General features: G+C 44.4%; 1 protein-coding gene across 1 annotated transcript in view; it reads right to left on the bottom strand.

Moving 5' to 3' along the window:
• Fer1l6 (fer-1-like family member 6) overlaps nt 1-20,912 on the bottom strand; it is a 155,444-nt gene that overhangs the window by 40,930 nt on the left and 93,602 nt on the right. The window contains exons 22-27 of the mRNA XM_039080186.2: nt 16,825-16,959; nt 15,083-15,232; nt 5,019-5,129; nt 4,601-4,762; nt 3,048-3,228; nt 1,102-1,328 (exon numbers count right to left, since the gene is read on the bottom strand). Coding sequence (XP_038936114.2) covers nt 1,102-1,328; nt 3,048-3,228; nt 4,601-4,762; nt 5,019-5,129; nt 15,083-15,232; nt 16,825-16,959 — 966 coding nt within the window. The remainder of the gene's footprint in view (nt 1-1,101; nt 1,329-3,047; nt 3,229-4,600; nt 4,763-5,018; nt 5,130-15,082; nt 15,233-16,824; nt 16,960-20,912) is intronic.

The following is a 20,912-nucleotide window of genomic DNA, read 5'->3' as shown; positions in this document are numbered from 1 at the left end:
TAGGAACTCCCTAGTTGGCTTCATTTCTAATTTAAGAAATCCATCTAGAACATAAGCTGTGGGCAATAGAAGATGTTTGATTATATGTGATAACTATAATACATATTCCAGAAAGGAGACATTTGGAGAAGATGGTTATCATATTGGCAGTTGTCTATAGAAGACTCACCATGCACCCATCATGTCTTCTCTGCCCAGAATCTCTAGTGGACCTACTGTGTGCCAAATATTCTATCAAGGACAGGTCATACAAAGACACGATGTCAACAAATCATATCCAACCTGGATTAACAAGTTTATAAAGCTAACAAACTCTGAGAGTGAGAATATTCATAAGTGTCTGGTGCAAAGCTGGGCCAATTGCTTTTGCATTCCAATTTTTACTATCTTCTGGGCAAGAAACTTCTTAGGATTTGTTTCTGAGATGATCTCTCCCTATGTAGCCCAGGATGGCTTTGAACTTGTGGTCCTCTTGCCTCAGCCTTATGGGTTCTGGGATTACAAGTCTATACCATTGTAATCCACAAGGAAAAGTTTAAAATGATCTTGTGGTTTGCAACTAAATGTGTGACTTCAAAAGACTGACACCATTTTTGTTCCGTGGCCTTTGGTCCTCTCCATCCTCAGAAACTCCCACATTCTAACCAGGATCAACCTTGCTCAGTTTTGAGGTCATCAGGTGTCAAGAGTGCTATGACAGCAGACACCTGAAGTGTCTTTCTCCTCTTTAGAATTCAAAGGACACATCTTCTTGGTCATGTCTGACCTTGTACAAAGGAGGCTCTAAATATTTGAGCAGTAGTCCTGGATGAAGAAACCCTTGCCTTTCCAAGCTAATGAATTTGGAAGAGTTTCTGTCCCATTAAATATTACTGTCACATCTGACTGAGACTTTAATTTCATACACAGTGACTTTCCAATCCTTCAACAGTACTTTGAGGTGGGCATCAATATCTTCCTTGTAAGCAAGGAATCTGATACCCAGAAATGTGAAGTTGCTGACTCAAGGTCATACAGCTGGTTGCCACAGGATTACTGTCTACATTTCCCAATGCAAACTCTACGGAGCCTGGTAAATAAGACCCAGGATGACCGACTGACCTTGATGTGTCCATCTTTTGGTAGTCCCTGTGCTACAGGTTTGTGTTCAGGTTCCAGCATAGGAGAGGAGTCTGGCATGTCCACCAGGGTGGCCGTCTGGGCCTGAGCAGAGTCAGGTACCTCTGTGGGAGGTGGCTCAATATCCACATAGACGTGATCTGTTGGGAGGTCCTTGGAGGAGCTGAGGAGTTCAGAAGACTGGACTGCTGCTGGTGAATCTGAAATGGCTGAATGAAAACTCATCTGGTTAGATAAGGAACACAGCCGTTATAACCAGATTCAAATAGGGCAAGTTCTTGACACTTCTGAACCTCACTTCCCTTATTTCTAGGATGACAGTAAAACTACCAATTTTTGTAGGGGGATAAAATTAGACTATGATGTATGACATCTGATGTATGATGGGCAATCAATGAGTGACTTGATTAATTATTTATTCCTTCAAGAAACTCTGGACATTGGGATCATGAAAGTCAAGGTTTAGGGCACAGGCCCTCTACATTTATTGTCTCTCTCAATGTATAAACCTATAGAGATTTTGAGGTTTCAGAGATCAAGGAACCCCTAAGTGGAGGCAGAACACTGGACACATAATCACATATGCTTAGTGGAAAGCATAGTTTTACCACTGGACTCCTGTGGGATTCTAACTGGGTCAATGGTGTCACTAAGGGTCATAACATTTGTCCAGAGTTGTCAAATGTCCTCTGCACTTCATGTGGTACAACTCAACAGTGATGACCATTTCTCAGTCTGGAGTCTCCATGGCTACTAAGGCCTCATTCCCCTGGGTGTGCCTTTCAACAGCAAAGCTAATCCAATAAATTCTCATAGGTATCTACTCTGTGCTAAATACAAAAAGCCAAGCTGAAGTAGACATCCACAGAATAGCAAGATCCCAAACTGCCAAATGAAGCAATACTCAACCCGACAAAATTGGACAGTAGGAGGTGAAGAGGAGGGGGCTAGAGAGCATGCTCGAAAGGAGATAGAGGGGCTCAGACTAAGTAATGGAGACATGTAGAGTGGAGTAAATCAGTGCTGTCCTTCAGAGCACCCTCTGACTCTATTCAAAGCAATTTCATGTACACACTCCTTGCGACCAGCATGTCACTGCTGGGTAACTAGGCTGGAGAAATTCTCACACAGCATCCTCCCTTGGGAAACATACACAGGCACTTTTATCACAGAGACTTTGGTGAAAGTAGAGAATTATAAACCAGCTAGGAGACCAGTCCAATTGGGGAAAAAAAGGAGATACAGTAGATGCAAAGGATACTCATGATAAACTAATGAGCACATGACAATATGGATGATATTAGAATGTAACACTGAATGAAAAGAACAAAAAACATTACAGCACTATATCATGTGTGTAGATCAAATGTGCTTAAATTTACAGGAGGGTCTGGGAAGATGGCTAAGAGTGCATACGGCTTTTGCAGAAGACCTAAGCTAGATTCCCAACACCCACATCGAATGACTTATAATCACCTGTAACTCCAGCTCTGGGGTGTCTGATGTTTTTCTTTTTCTGACCACCATGAAGGGTGTGTTTGCATATGTGTCTGCATGTGCGTATGCATGCGTGTGTAGCATGATAGTGCAGTATTGAGATGAGAAGTGAGATTAACTATAAACCCTTGAGAACCAAAAATGGGACAAATTAAAATAACACTTAGCATAAAGCCAAGAACAATTGTGGAGAATGGGAGCTGGGGAGTAGAGTTTAAGAAATATTCAAAGATATCTCAACAGAGGACTTGATTCTGATATGAGTCTTAAATGATAATTTGGCAACTATGGTAGAGAGAAGAGAGGTTTAAATTCATCAGAAAGGCCCAGCCAGCCACTTGGACAGTCTTTGAGGCAGTACCACCGTCCACACCCACAGGCACTATGACTCTATGGTGTTTTTGCTCTTGAATCTAGGATGTACTTCCTACCTGGTCTGGCCCCAGCTCCATCCGTCTGTGAAGTCAAGGCAAGGGGCTCTCTCGATTTACACAGAAACTGCTTCAAGCAGTTGATGGTGTAGGTGCCCACGAGGGTGCTCCTCCCAAAAGCCCTCCAGTCTACCACACAGATGCTCAGTGGTGGGTGCAGTAGCTCATTCTCAGGCAGCTCCTGTAGGGGAGGTGGAAGGAAAATGGCTGTACCTGGGGTGGCTGTGCCCTGTAGACCACAGGCAGGCACAGCTGGGTGTCTGACTCCCTTCTCCTGGCCTTGACATTCTAGTCTTCAGGGTAGCTCTGCAGCTTGCCCACACTCTGGGAACTGTCTCTTTAACCCAGAAAAATAAGCACTGAACCTGTGGGGACTATTTATTAATACTAATTCACTCTAGGTAAAACTCCAAAAAGATTTAAATTGAAAAATCTCTCCCACTCCTGTATTTCCACGGCAATGTTTTCGATCCTCTTAGTTTGTCATTGCTGACCACGAGAACCTCGATCAAGCATTAGCTTAACCAGCCCCCATATGTGAAACAGATGAAGGTCAAGCCATGAGGTGTGGTGCTCAGAGGACAGTGTTGTGCACATCTGTCTCCTCCAGTGCCCCACAAGGATCCATGAAGTCTTCCGCGGAAGGTTGCAGATACTACACAGGCTTTAGTGTCATATCTGATCATTTAGGACATGCGTCTGTGGAGTTGAGTAGGTTGTCAAAGAGAGCTTCCTTTCCATAATTAATTCCAAACCACACTAAAACTGGGTGTGTTGAAATATTGAAATAAATAAGAGCAGAGTTGTCAGGAGACATAACTTTATGCATGAGAGCCACTGACGTTATAAACACAAAGAACATTATTTAAGTGTGGCCTTCAAAGTAAGTTTCTACAGAGCATTGTGTAGACTGCAGTTCTCAGAAGTAACTAGGGAGCTTGTTAAACTGGTATGTCTGATCCCTATTCTAAACACTTCTGCATTTGGTAGACAGGGCTAGACCTGATCTTATATAGCTTCTTCTTTGGGGTGTGTGAGGGTGTGTCCTGAGCATTGAACCCAGAGTGTCTCACATGCTAGTTAAGTGCTCTGCCACTTAGCTATATTCCTAGCCCTATCTTTAGTTTTTATTTTTAAGACAACGCCTCACTAAGTGGCCCAGGCTAGTCTGGAACCCTCTTTGTGGCCTGGTGTGGCCTAGAATTTGGGATCTTCCTGCTTCTGTTTCCTGAGTAGGGAGGACAACAGACCTCCACCATGATATCTAGCTGAGAATTTGCTGCAGGTAGGGCTGGTGTGGATTGGTGCTTCAAATAACCCTGTATAGGCTTAAGTTTCTTAGCTTTCTTTGCTTTATTATAAGATCTAGACCCGGGCATGTGAACAACAGATATCTACTTTTTTTCTCATTCTGAAGTCCTGGCTTTCCATAATTATTCTACCCATGAAGACAGTCTACACTTGAAATCTTGATGCATCCTCTCTCTAGGCCAAGTGGGTGAAGGAAAGGAGCCCAGCTGAGGGAAGGGAGCTGAGGGAGGAGAGACCCTTACCACTTCAAAGGCCTCTGCCTGCACGCTGAAGTTGGGGTTGTTCTTATAACTTTGGATCACGCAAGACTTCACACCTCGTCCTCCACACTCAATGAGAACCTGTGGTCGATCCACAGAGAGGAGCTGTACCTTCTTCATTTCTCGGACACCCCAGAAAAGGACCTGAGGAGAGGGTAAACAGAGCCAGAGAGGAGCCTTGTGTATGATCAATTGAAAAGTCAAATGTGACTTCTGAGCAACCATATGGTCTTCTAGCTGCAAACTATGTAGCTGGTAGTAGGTACCGCACTGTCTGGTTTAGCTGGTGGGGTCTTCCCTGGGCCAGCTGCCCACCCTGCCATAGTCCTTCAGTGATGTAAGTGGAGCCACCCCTCCCCATGAGTCCTATGAGGCAAGCCTCCCCATTTCTGAACCATACCTCGACTCGGTATTTACTCAGCACTGGCCGGATGTTGGAGGGAACAGGATAGATCTGTGTGATGTCAGGTGGGCCAGTGGGAGGGAGGCCCTGCAGCCCAGAAGAAGGGACCTGTCGCACAAAACAGCCTTTAGTGAGCAGACTTGAGAGAAGTGAGGAAGAGTAGCCAGGCTATGCAGCACTTCCTTGGTAAGACATCTTTATTTCATCAGCCCCGAGAGCAACAAGGTGCAGCATTATCACCTTCTGTCAATCACTAATGATAAGAATGTTGATTGACAAGCATGTAGTGAGCACTCAGGATGTGCCATGAGACTGCTATGACATAGCTTTCAGTGAACTCGCAGCAGATAACGGGGAGCAAACCCTCCCACACGTGTGTAGATGTTCATAGCCTGATTAAAAATAACACAAAAATATAAATCAATGGATGGAAAGAGGGTGTGATCACATCCTAAGCTTTTGATGGCTTTACTACCCACTGCCTCCAGAGAGTTGAGAGCTCCAGAAAGACCATAGTGCACAACTAGGGAACGAGATCTTCTTTAATGAAATAGAGACTTACTGTGAATTAGCAAAGCAGAAAATAAAATCTTCTGAATGTGGAACTTGGGAGGAAACTGGGTCACTTTTGTGCCCTTGGGCACAGTGACACTGCAGGACAATTCACATGCTTTGCAGAAATACCCCACAAAGAACCTAGAGAAGTCTACTAAAGGCAGGGACTTACCCACATGTAGGCCATGCTGCCCTCTCCTTGAGATCTACCACACTGCCCCCATCTGTCAAGGGCCCTTTCTAGATTGGGTCCCGGTTATCGTGGCCATTTCCTGCTCTCTGTCCTTTGTGCTGTACCTCCTACATAGGCACAAGTATGGGAATCAGGTGACCAAAGGCAAAAACCAGGCTTTTGTGAGAGACCCTTCAGCCACTCCATTCCACCATACTGTGGGATCCCTTAAGAGATGGGGGTAAATATTTAAGTTCAGAAATGTTTGCCTTTCGATGGGTTGCCCAGGCTGACTTCTCAGGATTCTCAGGATGAGGAAACACATGTTCCCTTTTTACAAGAACTTTTAAAATATGCCTTTTAAGAAGATTTTATTTCATCTCATTTATTTAGTTTATGTGTATGAGTGTTTACCTGCATCCGTGTGTGTGCACCTCTGGCATACCCTGTGCTTACAGAGCCCAGAGGAAGGCATTTGATCCCTTGCACCTAGAATGCTGCACAGTTGTAAGTCACCATGTGGGTGCTGGGAACCAAGTTGGGTCCTCTGCAAGAGAGGCAGGTGCTTTACCATTGACCAGCTCTGCAGCCCCATACACGTTGCCTTTTCAGAAGAATGTCTAATAACGACTCTTCGAGCCTAGGAAGGGTGAGAGTAGGGATCGGGCTGAACAGAGGATGATTAGCACTTTCACTTCTCCTTGAGGGATAATTTCTAATGTCTGGCAGTGGCAGGACAAACATGATTAGCAGAAATCGAGGGTTCTAAATATTGACCCCCCCCCACACACACACAAAGCAGTGATAAATATTTGAAGTACTAGGGACCCCAAGTGCCTTGATCTGCCTGTTGCACATTATTTAAAAAGCCCTTCCACTTTAATAGAGTGCACATGAATTTTAAATGTGCATGGCTGTTACATGGCAGATTAAAATAGAATAAAAAGAATGTCCACAGTCAGCTCTTTTCTGGCCACTGTCTCGGCTGGTTGTTTCCTATTCGTGGCGCATGGTCCTGGGTTATGTAAGGACGCTTTCATACAAGTGCACAGTATTCCCTCACTTCCCCTCTCCCCTCATTAGTCCTCTTAGTTCACCTAGAGAGTTTCACTTCTACTTTCCTGTCTTATATGCACACAAGACTTTACAACTGTATAAGTGCTAAGAAATATGAATGAGAGAAAATATGCGGTATCTCCATGTGCCCCTTAGCTCTTCCATGGTTTTGTGAGTGACGTTAGGGGAGCAGTTAGCCTCCCAGGTACGGCGATGTCAGCAGGCAGCGCCAGGCATCTGGTATCCATCCTTGCTGCACCAGCTTCCCTCTACAGCTCATTCTGCAGCTTCACTCTCTCTGACCTATTTGATATTTGAAGCATCTGTGCATCTTTTTCTGGGCTTTCATGTATGGCTTAACCACATCCGCCATGGCAAACAGAACACAAAATAATAATAACGAATAATGAATACTGTAATGATGAAATGATGAAATGGGGGAAAGCTCACACTTCGCCAGCCTTGATGAGCAATCAGTTATTTTCTAGCATGTGGAGCTAATGTGTCAGTCAGCTGGTAAACATTTACCAACAAGCCACTGTGTGTGCTGTACTGCCTGCGGGCTTGGAGAACGAGATGAAGTAAGGAAGGACTTCCTCTTGACCAAGCCCCGAACCTCGCAGAAGCGAGTCACAGACCCCAGAGCAGTGTTTAACAGAGCATGAGATCCTGAAGGACACAAGTAGAACCCAGCTCAGTATCTGAGGCCCAGAGAAGGGAAGTACAGGATCACTCACTAAAGCCTGGTTTCTGCACTTGGTTGCCCAATTCTCACTTCTTCACAATGGAATGGGTCAGTGGGGCCTGTATTAATAGTATATAGTTGCTCAGTACATGGGATGCTGGGAAAGGAGGGACTATTATGAAGGTGATGTAATTCAACTTGGGACCAGTGGAGTGATTTGTTGTGAACAACAATTTGCTCTAATATCCCAGGGAAGATGAAATATGAGGAACTCACAAAAGGTCTAGCTGCACAACTGTGGCAAAGATGGGCGAATGGGTGCCTTGTGTATCCAGTGCAAAAATTAAAGAGCTGTTACTCTCAGGGCCATGCATGACCTTAATCTGAGCCCTGCACATCTGGATAGCTACAGATGTTCATGAGCTGTTTTCCTCTCTCTGTCTTCCTCCTCTTCCCATCATTCAGCCTTCTCATACTCAGCACAGAGATGAAGGACCAGGCTTGGGCTCTCTCACTCTCTAGCTGATGAACTTGGAAAGTTAGTCTGGATCTCTGCATCTTAGCCCTGTCATTGGTGAAGTGGGGACAGCAGTGTCCAAGTCACAGAGTTGCTGTGAAGAGTTGCTGAGGGGCATGTCCGGCATTCCCATGCTTTCTGCCACAGAGCATTGCTGAGGAGGGAAGGCAAGCTGAACTGGACTTGCAAAGAGCAAGGCTCAACCTGAAGTTGTCTCCAGTTGAACGGAGTGGACTCTGGATTGCTGCTGTGTACGGTGGATGAAGCCCTGAGAGAATGTCTATGGTTGGTGTGGCCACCACCATATTAAGATCGCCAAGCCTCAGAACCATGAGAATGGCCAGACTTCCCTCAGATCTCAGTACAGATGTTAACAGTGTGTTCGCAGAGTACCAACCACAGCTTCCTCCTCCCACGGGTCTACAGCCTGAGACTGCTCCCCTACAGACTGAGATTAGATAACCCGCACCCTCATTCAGCAGAATATAACACACATTGGCTTTCCAGGACGCTGCTGTGCCTCCATCAGACTGGGTGGCCCATCTGATCAGTTCCAGTGCTGTGCAGAGCAAGGCGCTAGTGGCTTCAAAATAATCCATAAATAAAAAAAAGTTAAGTTCTCTAGAGGGAAATTAAGTTTGGACTCCAATTTCTCTACAGGTCTTTATATACAATGCCCACTGTGCAATAAAACATGGTATGAAAGGAGGGGGACAATGGTGTCAAATGCCAAGAAACAACAACCAAAGGAATGGATCCCAAGGGACTTGGGTAGTGTCATCATCAGATATAAACTCTACAATAGCAATGCTTAGTCTGTTCAATAAAAGAGATGATGGAGGAATTTAGTAAAGAACTGAAACCTAAAGTAAAAAGGAAGAAATGGAAATTCCATGACCATACATATAGCCACCAGGGAAAAAAATCTTGTGAAAGTTTACTTTTCAAAGGAGTAATAATAAAATAATATACAACTTCTCACCAGAGAAGCGAAGCTGAAAGGCAAAGTGGTATTTTCAAACACTGAAAGAAATTGTCACCAACACTGGCAAACAGAAAAATCTCAGAGGAAATAGATATTCTAGTTCAAATAGCATGTGTGTGTGTGTGTGTGTGCGCGCGTGCGCGCGTCCAACCCAGCTAGACACAGCCCTTAGCACCAAGGTGACATTGCAGCAGATAATGCTTCCCAGGAAGGAAGTGAGGGTGAGCGCATACATGAACTGACATGTTACATGAACTGACATGTTAGCCAGCAGAAGAGGCAAGTGCCATCTCTATGCTTAGCTAACGACTCAAGAAGAATCTCCTGGCCTGAGCGGAGTCTTCTGGGAGGTCTTAACACTATGCTGCCGTCTTCCTTCCTGTTCTGCTGACCTGTCCCTAGCTTATTTCAGGTGACCGTCACAATGCAGATTAGTAGATCATCAATTGATAACTGCACATCTCACCTGGCTCTGTGCTATTTTGAGATGTGTGATCAGGGAGGACACATAGAGATGCTGTGTAAAACTAGTCTATTCACTTAATTTAGGCAACTAATGAGATGGTTTAACAAGCAGCACATTGAAGGAGGAGAAACTCACTTTGCCAGGGGGGCTTAAGTGAAAGGCAAGAACAATATAGCTTTTCCTTGATCTCTATCAAAGGGACAAAGATTAAAAATAAACTTTAGAAAGTGGGCAAAGCTCATGTGATGGTAAGTGAAAGGTTCCTGGGGCATGGCATGGGATCCAAGAAGGCAGACACGCCACATAGGTTTATAAACACCGTGCACTGAACAACTCCAATGGGCTACTCTCAGAACTAGATAGAAATGGTCACTTTTGGGGATGTGTGGTGAACCTGCTCTGTGGTAAGATAAGAGAGCATTTAGACTTTGGAAAGTATGGCAGACAGATAAGGGTAGCAAGATCTGTGTTTTGTCTGCTGAGGAACATTCCTTGGGAACACACCCACACACAGTAGACACTGCATAAATACACGTTTGAATGTATGAATCAATGAGTAAAGCAATCCTTGTCTTCTACAAACTGACACAGCGACAGAGGAGGGAAGGACTGTTTCAGTTGCTTATAGACAGTGGGCAGTAATTGAATAGAGAAAGAGGGAGAGAACATTTAGACTGCAGTGAAGTGGGCAAGCTGGAACAGAAAACGATTGCTCTGAATTTTGATAATTCCCATTGGCAGGTAAATAGCTCTGTAGGAGTTGAGGTGGGCAGAGTGGGGAGACACTTCAGAATGAGTTAACAGAATGCCTAAGAGCGGAAGACCCTGTGAGACCCAGGAACCCAGAGAGGCTGGGCATAAGAAGGTCATAGTGGCTGTATGGTAACTTGAATATTAATAAGTGACCCTGAGAAAGTAGCTTGAGGACAACACTTAAGACAGCGTAAAAGCCAGACTGAGAATTTGATATTCATGTACAGTGTAGATATTTCTCTTCATGGAATATTAGCCATTACAATAAAAACAAAATGGTATTGTAATTACACTTGGAAATACTAGGTTTTGAAAACAACATTTTAAAATGTTCTTCAGGGAGCCTTTTTACCATAGTAGCAGGTATTTCAAATCCCAAGAGAAATATCCCAAGAAACACTTCTCAAACTCTGTTCACTGCATTTGGAGGAAGTGGCTTATTTTTTAAAGCAGACTTTGGTAAATAGTCTCGTAGGTAAGGAGTGGGGACATCTGAAGGGCAGAGAGGCATGGTGGACTCTTGCTCTGGAAGGAATGTGGAGAATAATGAGAAAAGGAAAACGATTGGCGTGAGGATTAGAAGATTCCAGGAACAGAGAAGATAGGAAACAAGTGCAGAAGCAGCTACAGGGTGGTCAGGCCATAGGCATAGACACTATGGTCAGAATTATGATGATGGCTTTCGGTGCTCAGCCAGAGGGGCTGAGCTAACAGACAGGGATGGACTAAGATGGGGGATAGAGGGGCCAGCTATCGTGAATGGCTGGTGGTGTGTAGAAAAGCCATGCCATTAACTCCTGAGTCAGGAGAGTGTCTCAGCATGGGAGGCAAGGAAGTAAAAGCAAGCCATGCACAGACACAAAGAGGTAATGGCTGTGACAAGTGAAGGCCTGTCTAGTCCCAGTGTGCTCAGCATGTCTGCGCTCCACCTGCTAAGACAATCACTCTGATGATCAAATCACGTTTGGAACAAGTAATCAAATGAAAAGTCGTAATTAAACCCTGACTGATTGCACCCCCTGAGCTTCCTACCTCTGACAACCCTCCTCCATAGGTCACCTGTTGGGAAGCAGCAGGTGTCTCAACAGTGTGCCTGGTTCTGAGAGAGGAGGTGGGTGGGACCACGAGTCTCAGACGGCCGAGGCTGAGGGTCATCTTTAGGGGTCAACCAGTTCAGCTCCTCATTGAAAGACTTACTGAGAGACTTGTAGACGTGGGCTAAGAGCACTATAAAGGCAGCTGTGAGTCTAGAAGAGTGGCTGCCTGGACCCAGCCCTGGAACCCGAGCATTCCCATGCACAGTGTGCCAGACCACGTCTAGTTCTCCCTAGATGGCCACCATCTCCGTCGATGGTTCATGTTCTAGTAACCTTAAAAAGGAAGTGGACACAGCTTTGTTTGTTTAAAAAAAAGTCATATGGCTGGCTAGGTAAAATAAGAAAGTGGGAAGTAAAATTCAAACAAAATAGTTAAAGCAGAGCTGGGTAAGATGTTCAGTTAGAAGAGTGTCTGCCAGGCAAGCATGAAGACCTGGGCTTGATTTCCAGCATCCACCTAAGAAACCTGGGTGTGCCTGTAATCCCAGAGCTGGGGAGTGGGGAACAGGGGTATCCTTGTAGCTTGCTTAACAGCTGGTCTAGCTGAATCAGCTACGGGTTCAGTGGGAAGCCAAGTCTCAAAAAAATAAAGTGGAGAGTGATTGAGGAGAGCACCTGACACCCACCTCAGGATTCCACATGCACACATACATGCCTACATGCATGCACGCTACCCACATATAAATATGGATGCACACAAATATGTACACATATTCACACCATCAGATACACACAAAAACTCTAGTGGAAACAAGTGTTATTGGAATATGTAATATGAAGCAATTGTTTCATTTCCCCACTCATTAAATTTGGAGGAACTGACGTTCCATGATAACATGGGAAATACTTTTCTGTAGCCATCAAGTCTGAAGCTGGTCTCTCTTGGGAAGGGAAGTTGTCAGTTGATGTGATGTTATAGGGGAACAGAAAACAAAGCCTTCCTTTAGAAGTGGGGACAACTATAAGGGCGAACCTCTTTTTGTCTGGATTCAGTGTTGTTTGGTATCTGCCTAGGTTTGAACAGCTTGCTGACAGCTCTCACTTGAGAGAAGACTGGTCCAGTTGGTCTGGAAGCTTGCCTTCCATTCCGACACCCACACATCTGGGCAGCACACACCTATCTGGCTACAGATGGTTTTATCAGAGACCACTTGGCTTATCATCCTAGAGCATCCTAGAACCTAGTGTTTGTAAGACAGATCTTTCTAGTTCTACTTTCCTACCCTGCTAGACTTCATCTACTTGGAGCTGAATGAAGCCAGTCCTTGAATCCCCATGACCTTACTCCTCCTTATGCAGACTCAGTTTCCCAGGCAGACTGTACTCTTTCTCCAAAGCTTCCATTTTCCACAGTAGAAGTTCTCCCTTAGGTGACTTAAACACAGACAACAAAGTCTGATAGGATGTATCAGTATTGGCAATTACAACCTCCAGGCTGCAGATGTGAAGAGAATTTGGGTTCAAATACAAGTACATCTAACCTAAATGTCCCCTTAATAATTAATACAATTGAGTTCTCCATTTTGGTTAGAAATCTGTCTACCTTGGGTTTAAATTCACACCTATTATGCTGCCCATATCATTGCATTCTACCCACTTCAATTTCTAAAATCAATAGTTGGGACCAAAGACTTTGTTTTAATATCCTATAGCATAGAAATATTATTAATAATAAAATATCATGCATGCTCTATACAAGACACTTTGAGTAGGCTAATTAATGCCCTATATTTTTAAACAGAGAGAGCCACATTCTAACAAGTGGTAAGTCTGAGATTTATGTCTGTGGGATCTAGTTCCCCCCAGTTTCACATGCATCCGTACTGTGTGTGCTAGGGGTAGGTGCCTTCCAATTTCATTATCAAGTGAGTCGAGTTTTGTTTTATTTTAAATTGGAGTTTTTGAAAATTGGGTTTCCTGCAAAAGATGTTATTAATCCAGTGTCAAACGTGGATGTTCAAATTGTAACCCCACCAATGACATTTGGAGATTCAGTCTTAGAGAAGAATCCAGAGCTCTCATAAATGTGGTTAGTCCCTTATAATAAGAGACCTACAGAAGAACAATCTCCCTCCTGTAGGGGGTGGTTCTGATGTTAAGATCCTGTTCCCAAATTGGTTATTGATCTCTTAGTAAAGAAAGCCATGGGCCTGGCTCCAGCTGCATATGTCGTAGAAGATGGCCTTATTGGGCACCAATGGGAGGAGGAGCCCTTGGTCCTGCCAAGACTGGACCCCCCAGTATAGGGAAATGTCAGGGCGGGGAGTCAGGAAGAGGTTTGGTTGAGGAGGGGGAACACAGTTATAGAAGAGAGGGAGGAGGTTTATGGATGGAAAACTGGGAAAGGAAATAATATTTGAAATGTAAATAAAAAATATCCAATAAAAATAAAGAAAGCCATGGGCCAATTGCTGTGTGGAAGGTATAGGCAGGACTTCCGGGACCCTGGGCACAGGCAGAGAGACACAAGGGACAAGAACAGAGTTCAACACAGGCCACTCCTACAGGCAGGTGGTCAGGGAAGTTTAGCAACTGAAGTTTAGGGCAGGTGGGAGAAATGGAGATAAGAAATTGATAAGGGCACACTTTTCCAGGTGAGAGATAGTAGCACTCAGCAATTGTGCCAAGAAGGCAAGTTGAAAACAAACAACTGTGGTGTGTTTTTTATCTGAGGATTCAGGGAAGCTGGAAGGTGGCTGATAGTAGGGTCACTTCCCAGAGCAAAGGCAGGTAGAACAAAACTACACACAACACCCTCCTACATGAAGGTACAATGAGAAAACGATCACTATAAACCAGGGCGTCAGATCTATCAGTGCCTTCTTGGACACCCAGGCTCAACTGTGAGAATATGTAACAAGCAATGTTCGTTGTTTAAACTGATCAATCAGTGCATTGTTATGGCATCCTGCATGGAGTAAGATGAAAGATTGGCCTGATGCCAAAGCAAAGAGCCCAGGACCTGATGCCTCAGAGAGTGTAGGGTCTGGGAGAGGGATCTCTGGCAAGCCTAGATGCTCCCTTCTTATTTATCCTCTTCAAGTCCTACTGGTTCTCTACTGGACAGCCACAATTCAGAAACTCAGTTTCCCTTCCTCTGAGAGGGTCTTTGTATTCACACACATACATATACATACATACATGCCCATATGCACGCGTGCGCGCGCGCGCGCGCGCACACACACACACACACACACACACACACACACACACACACCCTAGGACTTCAGGGAAGGACTAGGAGTTCTTTGACTTTGGGAAACAACATGATATGGTAGAAGTAAAAGCTATTAAGGTCCCACTTCAGAGCTCAGCTGTCTATAGAAGGTGATGAGGTTGGCCAAGTGCATGAGTCCTTAGTTTCCCGTCTCTCTAATGGGAATGGGAATGTGTGTCTCCAGAGGCTCGAGGGGATCTATGAAAGATATGAGATGCCACAGCTATAACTTCAGGCACAAGGCAACTAGCCCACAAATGGCCTATGCCTTCTTTTTCCATATCTGTCTAAGAGCTGACGGACTCTTCTGTAGCTCAAACCCTGATGACCCAACCCTGAGGGATCTTTTGTTCTAGGATTTCGATTTGTTCTGGGAATAACTTGTGTTATCAAAGTTTTTAAATATCAGCTTCCAGATGCCTGGAAGGAGAAACCCACAGACACAGGATAACAGGGATGAACCAGGTGGTGCTTCACTAAACAACACATCTGGAAAAGCTGTTCCTCAGGCCAAGTGGAGCAGAAAGACATCTGGTACACATGCCCCGGACCTCTTACCTGCAACAGCTCAAACACAGCAAGGAGGTCCCCTCCAGAGAGGTTTCCACAGAAGATGGGGTGATAGCACAGCTTGGGGGGCTCATAGTCCTGGTCAGCCAGGGTCACAACTGGAGCAGCCACCGTGGCACCCAAATATTCTGGCTTTCCCTAGAGAAGAAATGAGTTTTTGATTGATATCCACTTAGTTCTGACCAGCATCAAGGCAACTTTGCAAATCATTTTTACAAAGTTAGCAGTCAGCAGCATCAACCTATCCCATAACCCACTCATGGCTTGGCAGACAGAGGGTCTCTCAGGCTCCCAGGGACATGCTGAGAGGATAACCTTGGGGGCGCCCTATTCCAAGACTCCTTCTGTAGAGATTAATTAAAGTAACCAACCAACCAGAGTAGACTGGGAGGGGAAAGGAAAATGCAAGAAAATGACAGATACTCTAAAGGGGTTTCCATGGTCCACAGGACCATGAGCTTCAGAGATAACCAAACCCAAGTCTGCGGTCTCAGTCTGCTTCTTTTTCCTGTATGTGTGGCCTACTCAACCCTTTTGAAGCTCATAAACAGAGCTAAAGGTTTTTATCTCTTCATAACATCCCCCAAAGTGATGCAATCTTATATATCGTTTGCATTATGTACCCAATACATGGTAATGGAATGTCAAAGGCAATGGGCTCCTTTTCACATAGAAAACCAACACTTGGGATGGGAAGCTTGTTCCCTGGAAGGAGAGTGAAGGGGTATTTACTTTGTGGGTCTTTCGCCAGAAAATCTATACTGCATTTCATAAACACATTCAACCCCAATTTACAGCAGGGTTGGGGGGTAGAGGGAGGGGATACTATGCTGACAGCCATCAAGTGTGCAGGAAAGAGTAGACCTAGAAGCCATGTCAAGTCCTGACTCTGTCCCTCACTAGCCATGACCTTAACGCATCTGAATTTTCCAAATCTGTCCTAATTTCTAGAGAGCAAGAAAGGCAGGACAAGACTTCATTGGTCTCCATGGTCACTATGACTCTTGTGAGTCTCAAATCTTGTTTCTTCTCTGACCTTGGCCCACCCCAGAGCACATTGAGAGTGAGGAGGCTTTGGAAAATCTTTCCAAAACAACTGTTGTACTTTATAGATTCTACCTGAGGAGGTAGGGATGTCAAATAAAAGATATAAATCTTTGTCATTTTTAACTTAGAGAAGAGTGTTTGTCTTAGTCACTTAAACCCACCAGTCAGCTTTGGGGGTTATCTGATGTTTCAGCACACAAACATTATTGGAAGAGGAAGAGATTTGATTTATATCCAAAAAGGGCCAGGATGGATGTGGACTTGCAGGGCCAGGCAGCAACCAAGTAAAAGAGAGTTGGTTACAAGGCTAAAGATGTCCATGCATTTCCCTCAAGCCAGGCAAGAACAGCACAAACCTATTTCCAAACCTGGCTTGGAGGAGTTTTTAATGTAGCAGTCACATGGGACCAGCTGGGGGTCTGCTGTAGTTGTGGGTTGGTTCATGCAAGCATCACGTCTTTATGAGAGTGGGTGTGGAGTAAATCCTGCTAATTAGATGTGATTTTGATTGTGATCTAAAGAGAACTCTAACTAAAGCAGTGACTAGTGCATCACAGTGTGGGGAGGTCAAAGCCACCTCTGGGTGTATCAGGACTCTATTGACGCTACTGACATTGAAATAAAGACGTTTCTTATAGTAGACCATTTAGAAGGTGTAGTCAGTGTTGCCTAGTGACACATACCACCGCATCACTGTCGTAGAGTTCCACCACCACAAGGGGTGGGGACTCCATTAGCTCCCTCTCTTCGCCATGCAGAACCAACTCATTGAATAGCAGCATCTGGTTCCAGGTAGGAGAGAGAGTCTGGGAAATGACCTGGCAGAAAACAACAAAGGAGCCATTTAACAGTTGGTCAACAGAAACAGGAAGGGTAAGGAAAGTCCATGGCTACTGCCTGTTAAATGCAAATTCCCAGTCTCTGGAAAACTTTGTATTCCTAATGTTGTATTAGTGGAGTACTGCTTAATGACCTATTTGCATAAATGATTTGCATAAGTAATTTTAATTCACCCTGGTGCTATGATGACATCAGTTGTTCTTTATTGAATATTTATTATATACTATCTATATAGCACTGAGCCATGCACTGTCTCATTCAAACCTTGAAATCTTTCTCAGTACTGTTATTTCCATGACTGTTAAAGAAAAAAAAAAGGTTCACATGTCTGTTGCAGTAAAAAAATAAAGGTCAGTGCCACCGGTTCCTGCACATACCCAGGCAGTCGCTCTCTCATGTAGTTCTGCTCCCGTGGGCCTTGGGAACTAGCACTAATTTATCTCAGGAACTCCATGCTGGCCCCCATGGTACTCTCTAACCTGGGCTGTGTCTAACCTTGCCATGCTGCTTTGCTCTAACTCACAGTTCCCTTGGTGGTTATTATCATGCCAGGCATACACATCACAATTCCATGGTGAGCTTGGTGCATCCTCCCACCACACCTTCTCTTGAACACAATTAAGTCACCACATAAAAGAACACACCACATAATAACCTCTGACCCAATTGATAAGATATAATTTACCCATCTAGACAGCACAAAATCCTGCACATCCTTCCCTTAAAAAATACTCATAATAACCTGTATTTATGCCCAGAGAAGAATCTTAACATCTGCCACCATGTTCTCCCAGCTCCTTCTCCTCTGCTTCTCCCTCTCCTTCTAAAATCTCTGTTCTCACCTCCCTTCCTTCTTGTCCAATGACAGGCCTCCTTTTATCTTGTCTGCCTTCACCGGCATAAGGACATCAACCTACACATGTCCAGAGTCTACAGATGATAAACAGAAATTCCATCTGGACCATCACTTTCATTAGGCAATACCACTAACACCTCTACTTTAAAGATTCCCCTCCACTGAGAAAGGGGAATCAAACACAAAGTCCCCAATGTTGGCTTTTAAATCTCATCTACTTTATGGAGAAGTCTACAGTTTGTAGCTATTCATTGACTACTTTGACTAGTCCAGAGTCTTCAGAACAACCCTCACCATTTGACACGACATTTTTCTAAAGAGGAATTGCTATGGCAGCAAATGGTGACATTGGTAGTAGGCTGTACCCATCATGCAGATGGAGAAACTAAAAATCTAGGAAGGATGATAGCTTGAAGAATTGGTCCAGAACCATCCTGGTCTCACCACAACTGGCCAACAGTTTTCTTCCCAGGATGTTCAAGAGGAACTTTTGGAAGGGAGAATGTTATTTAAATTTTAATTTCTTTCTCTATTCATTTAGACATTTGGAAAGAGGCCAGTTTCACAGAACAAAAGACTGAGTTGCTTACAAGGTAGATGGCCCCACACCTGGGCAGACACTACCCCATTAATATGCAGAACTTGTACTGGAAAGAGTACATGGTCATAGCTTTCTTCCAAGCTGTGCAATCAAACGGGATTCGGAAATGTAAGTGTTTCCCAGCTGCTGGATTCTGGGGAAATTTCCACAGCACCTCTGAATTGTTTCTCACTATTGTCTACTCCAGGAGGGCTGGAAGAAAGAACCAGCCTGCACTAACCCTCAGACTCACATAAAACTGCCAGCCTAGTTAAACAGCCAGCCAGCTCCAGTTACAGCACTAAACTGTTTGCACTGTGGTCACGGAAGAATATCTTTATAGCTCTTTATGTAAGCCGTAAAAGTATTGTGTGGCTGCAGTTCACCTCCCTTCTTGAGTTTTTATTTTAGAATATTTCATGTCTCAGATACAAAGAAGTTTTAAAATGCCTCTGGGGAAATCTACCTTTTCTGACAGAAAAAGGACCAAAGTTTAACCAACCGATAAACAGAAGTGACATAGCTGCAATGCAAAGTTGCCTACTTTATGTCGCTTTTGAGGAGACAGGAGAGCTCTCCGCGGCATGCACCTGACTGACAGAGTATTGTCAAAGCAGACTATGATCTTCACGGCATCTTTGCTACAGGGGGATTTGAATAATTTCCTTCTCGATTGACTTTGAATGATTGACTTGGTGCCATTGAATAAGAATCCAGAGACTAGCATTCATTCAGTCTTCATTCACTCATCCATTATGTACCTACAGTGAGCTAGACTGTGACCTCTGCATAGTGGACTTGACGGCCATTTGCATGAATAGATGAGAGGGAACTAACCTGTCCTCCAAGTTGCCATCATATGTAAGATGTCCCTTTAGAGCAATACTTAATGACTCACCCAAACAAGCATCCTCTATTTCTTTGCTCAGCTATCCATGATTTGCCTCGTCTCTTAAGGGCTTCTTTAAGGAACCTCACTGAGCTGAGTTTAAGGCGGCGGTGCCTGTGTATTGCAACCATTGGGAAACACTTACTCCCAATGGGCTTAGGAACTGAGAACTACTCAGTAGCAAAAGTTCAGTCCTGAAATAGTAACAAAAATAATATTATGGTTGGGGGCTCACTACAACATGAGAAAGTATATTAAAGGGTCACAGCACTAGAAAGGTTGAGAAGCACTGGTCTAAAGCATCATTTGGAATTTCAGGGTAAGACTTGGCTAACATTAAATAATTAGTCAGATGTCCCAGACAGAATATAGCAATAGGAGCAAAAATCTAACTAGACGGAATCCAGGTATCATATGACCAGCTTGATTAATCCAGGTGACTAAATGTCCCAAGTCTTAGTTTCCCTTTTTTAAATGGGTTTATACCCATTTATCTGAAGTGAAGAAGATTCACTGCCTGGCATACAGTAGGTGCTCAGTAAATGCTTGCAACCCTCCCTAAATGTACTCTATCTCAGTCCATATTATAAGTGAGCAAACATTGAGGGCTAGGGGTGTGGCTCAGGAGTAGAGTGTCTGTCGAGTATTTGTCAAGCCTGGGGTACACACACACACACACACACACACACACACACTTACATATACTACACACATACACCACACACACACACATACACCACACAACATACACACAACACACATAACACATACACACACACAGCACACACATCTCACACATACACATACCACATATATACACCACACACACCACACATACACAACACACACACAAACACACACAACATACACACAACACACCATACACACATACCACACACACATCTCTCACATACACACACCACACACACACACACTCACTCACACACACCACATATATACACCACACAACACGCACAACACATACACACACAACACACACATCTCTCACACACACCACACACACACACATACCACACACACAACATACATATACACCACACACATACAACACATACACACACAACACACACATACACACACACACCACATCACACCACACACACATACACTACACACCACATAATACACACACACATACACACACATACACTCATATTTACCCTATGACAGCCCTGGTATACACACACACACAACACATACACACACAACACACACATCATGCCCATGTCTTCAGGACTAAGCATCAGTCCCATTGTTAGGAACACCAGGTTTAACGATCTCTAGTGTCTAAGATGCCTCACCCTCCTCCTCTCTCTCCTCCCTTATTCACATCTGACTCTTCCCAAATCCTTCCTCTGTCAGAGCCTCTTCCCCTTCCCCTTTATCCTTCCAGCCCTAGTTCTCTAGCATCTGCAATAACTGCTCAGTAACTCCTCTGAAATGTTCCAGACCATCAAGTCACGTCGTAAGAGGTGGAAGGCAGGAGGTTTTAGAGGCTGGCTTTTCAGAGCACCAGGTGCTCAGTTCTCCTGGGACCTAGTACCAGCCCACGGGTGTTGCCTTGTGAGCGCTGGGCTCTGCAGGA

This window comes from Rattus norvegicus, chromosome 7 (assembly GCF_036323735.1).
Source record: "Rattus norvegicus strain BN/NHsdMcwi chromosome 7, GRCr8, whole genome shotgun sequence".
NCBI lineage: Eukaryota > Metazoa > Chordata > Mammalia > Rodentia > Muridae > Rattus > Rattus norvegicus.
The sequence above is the reverse complement of the archived record's forward strand: the minus strand, read 5'-3'. Positions and strand labels throughout refer to the sequence as shown.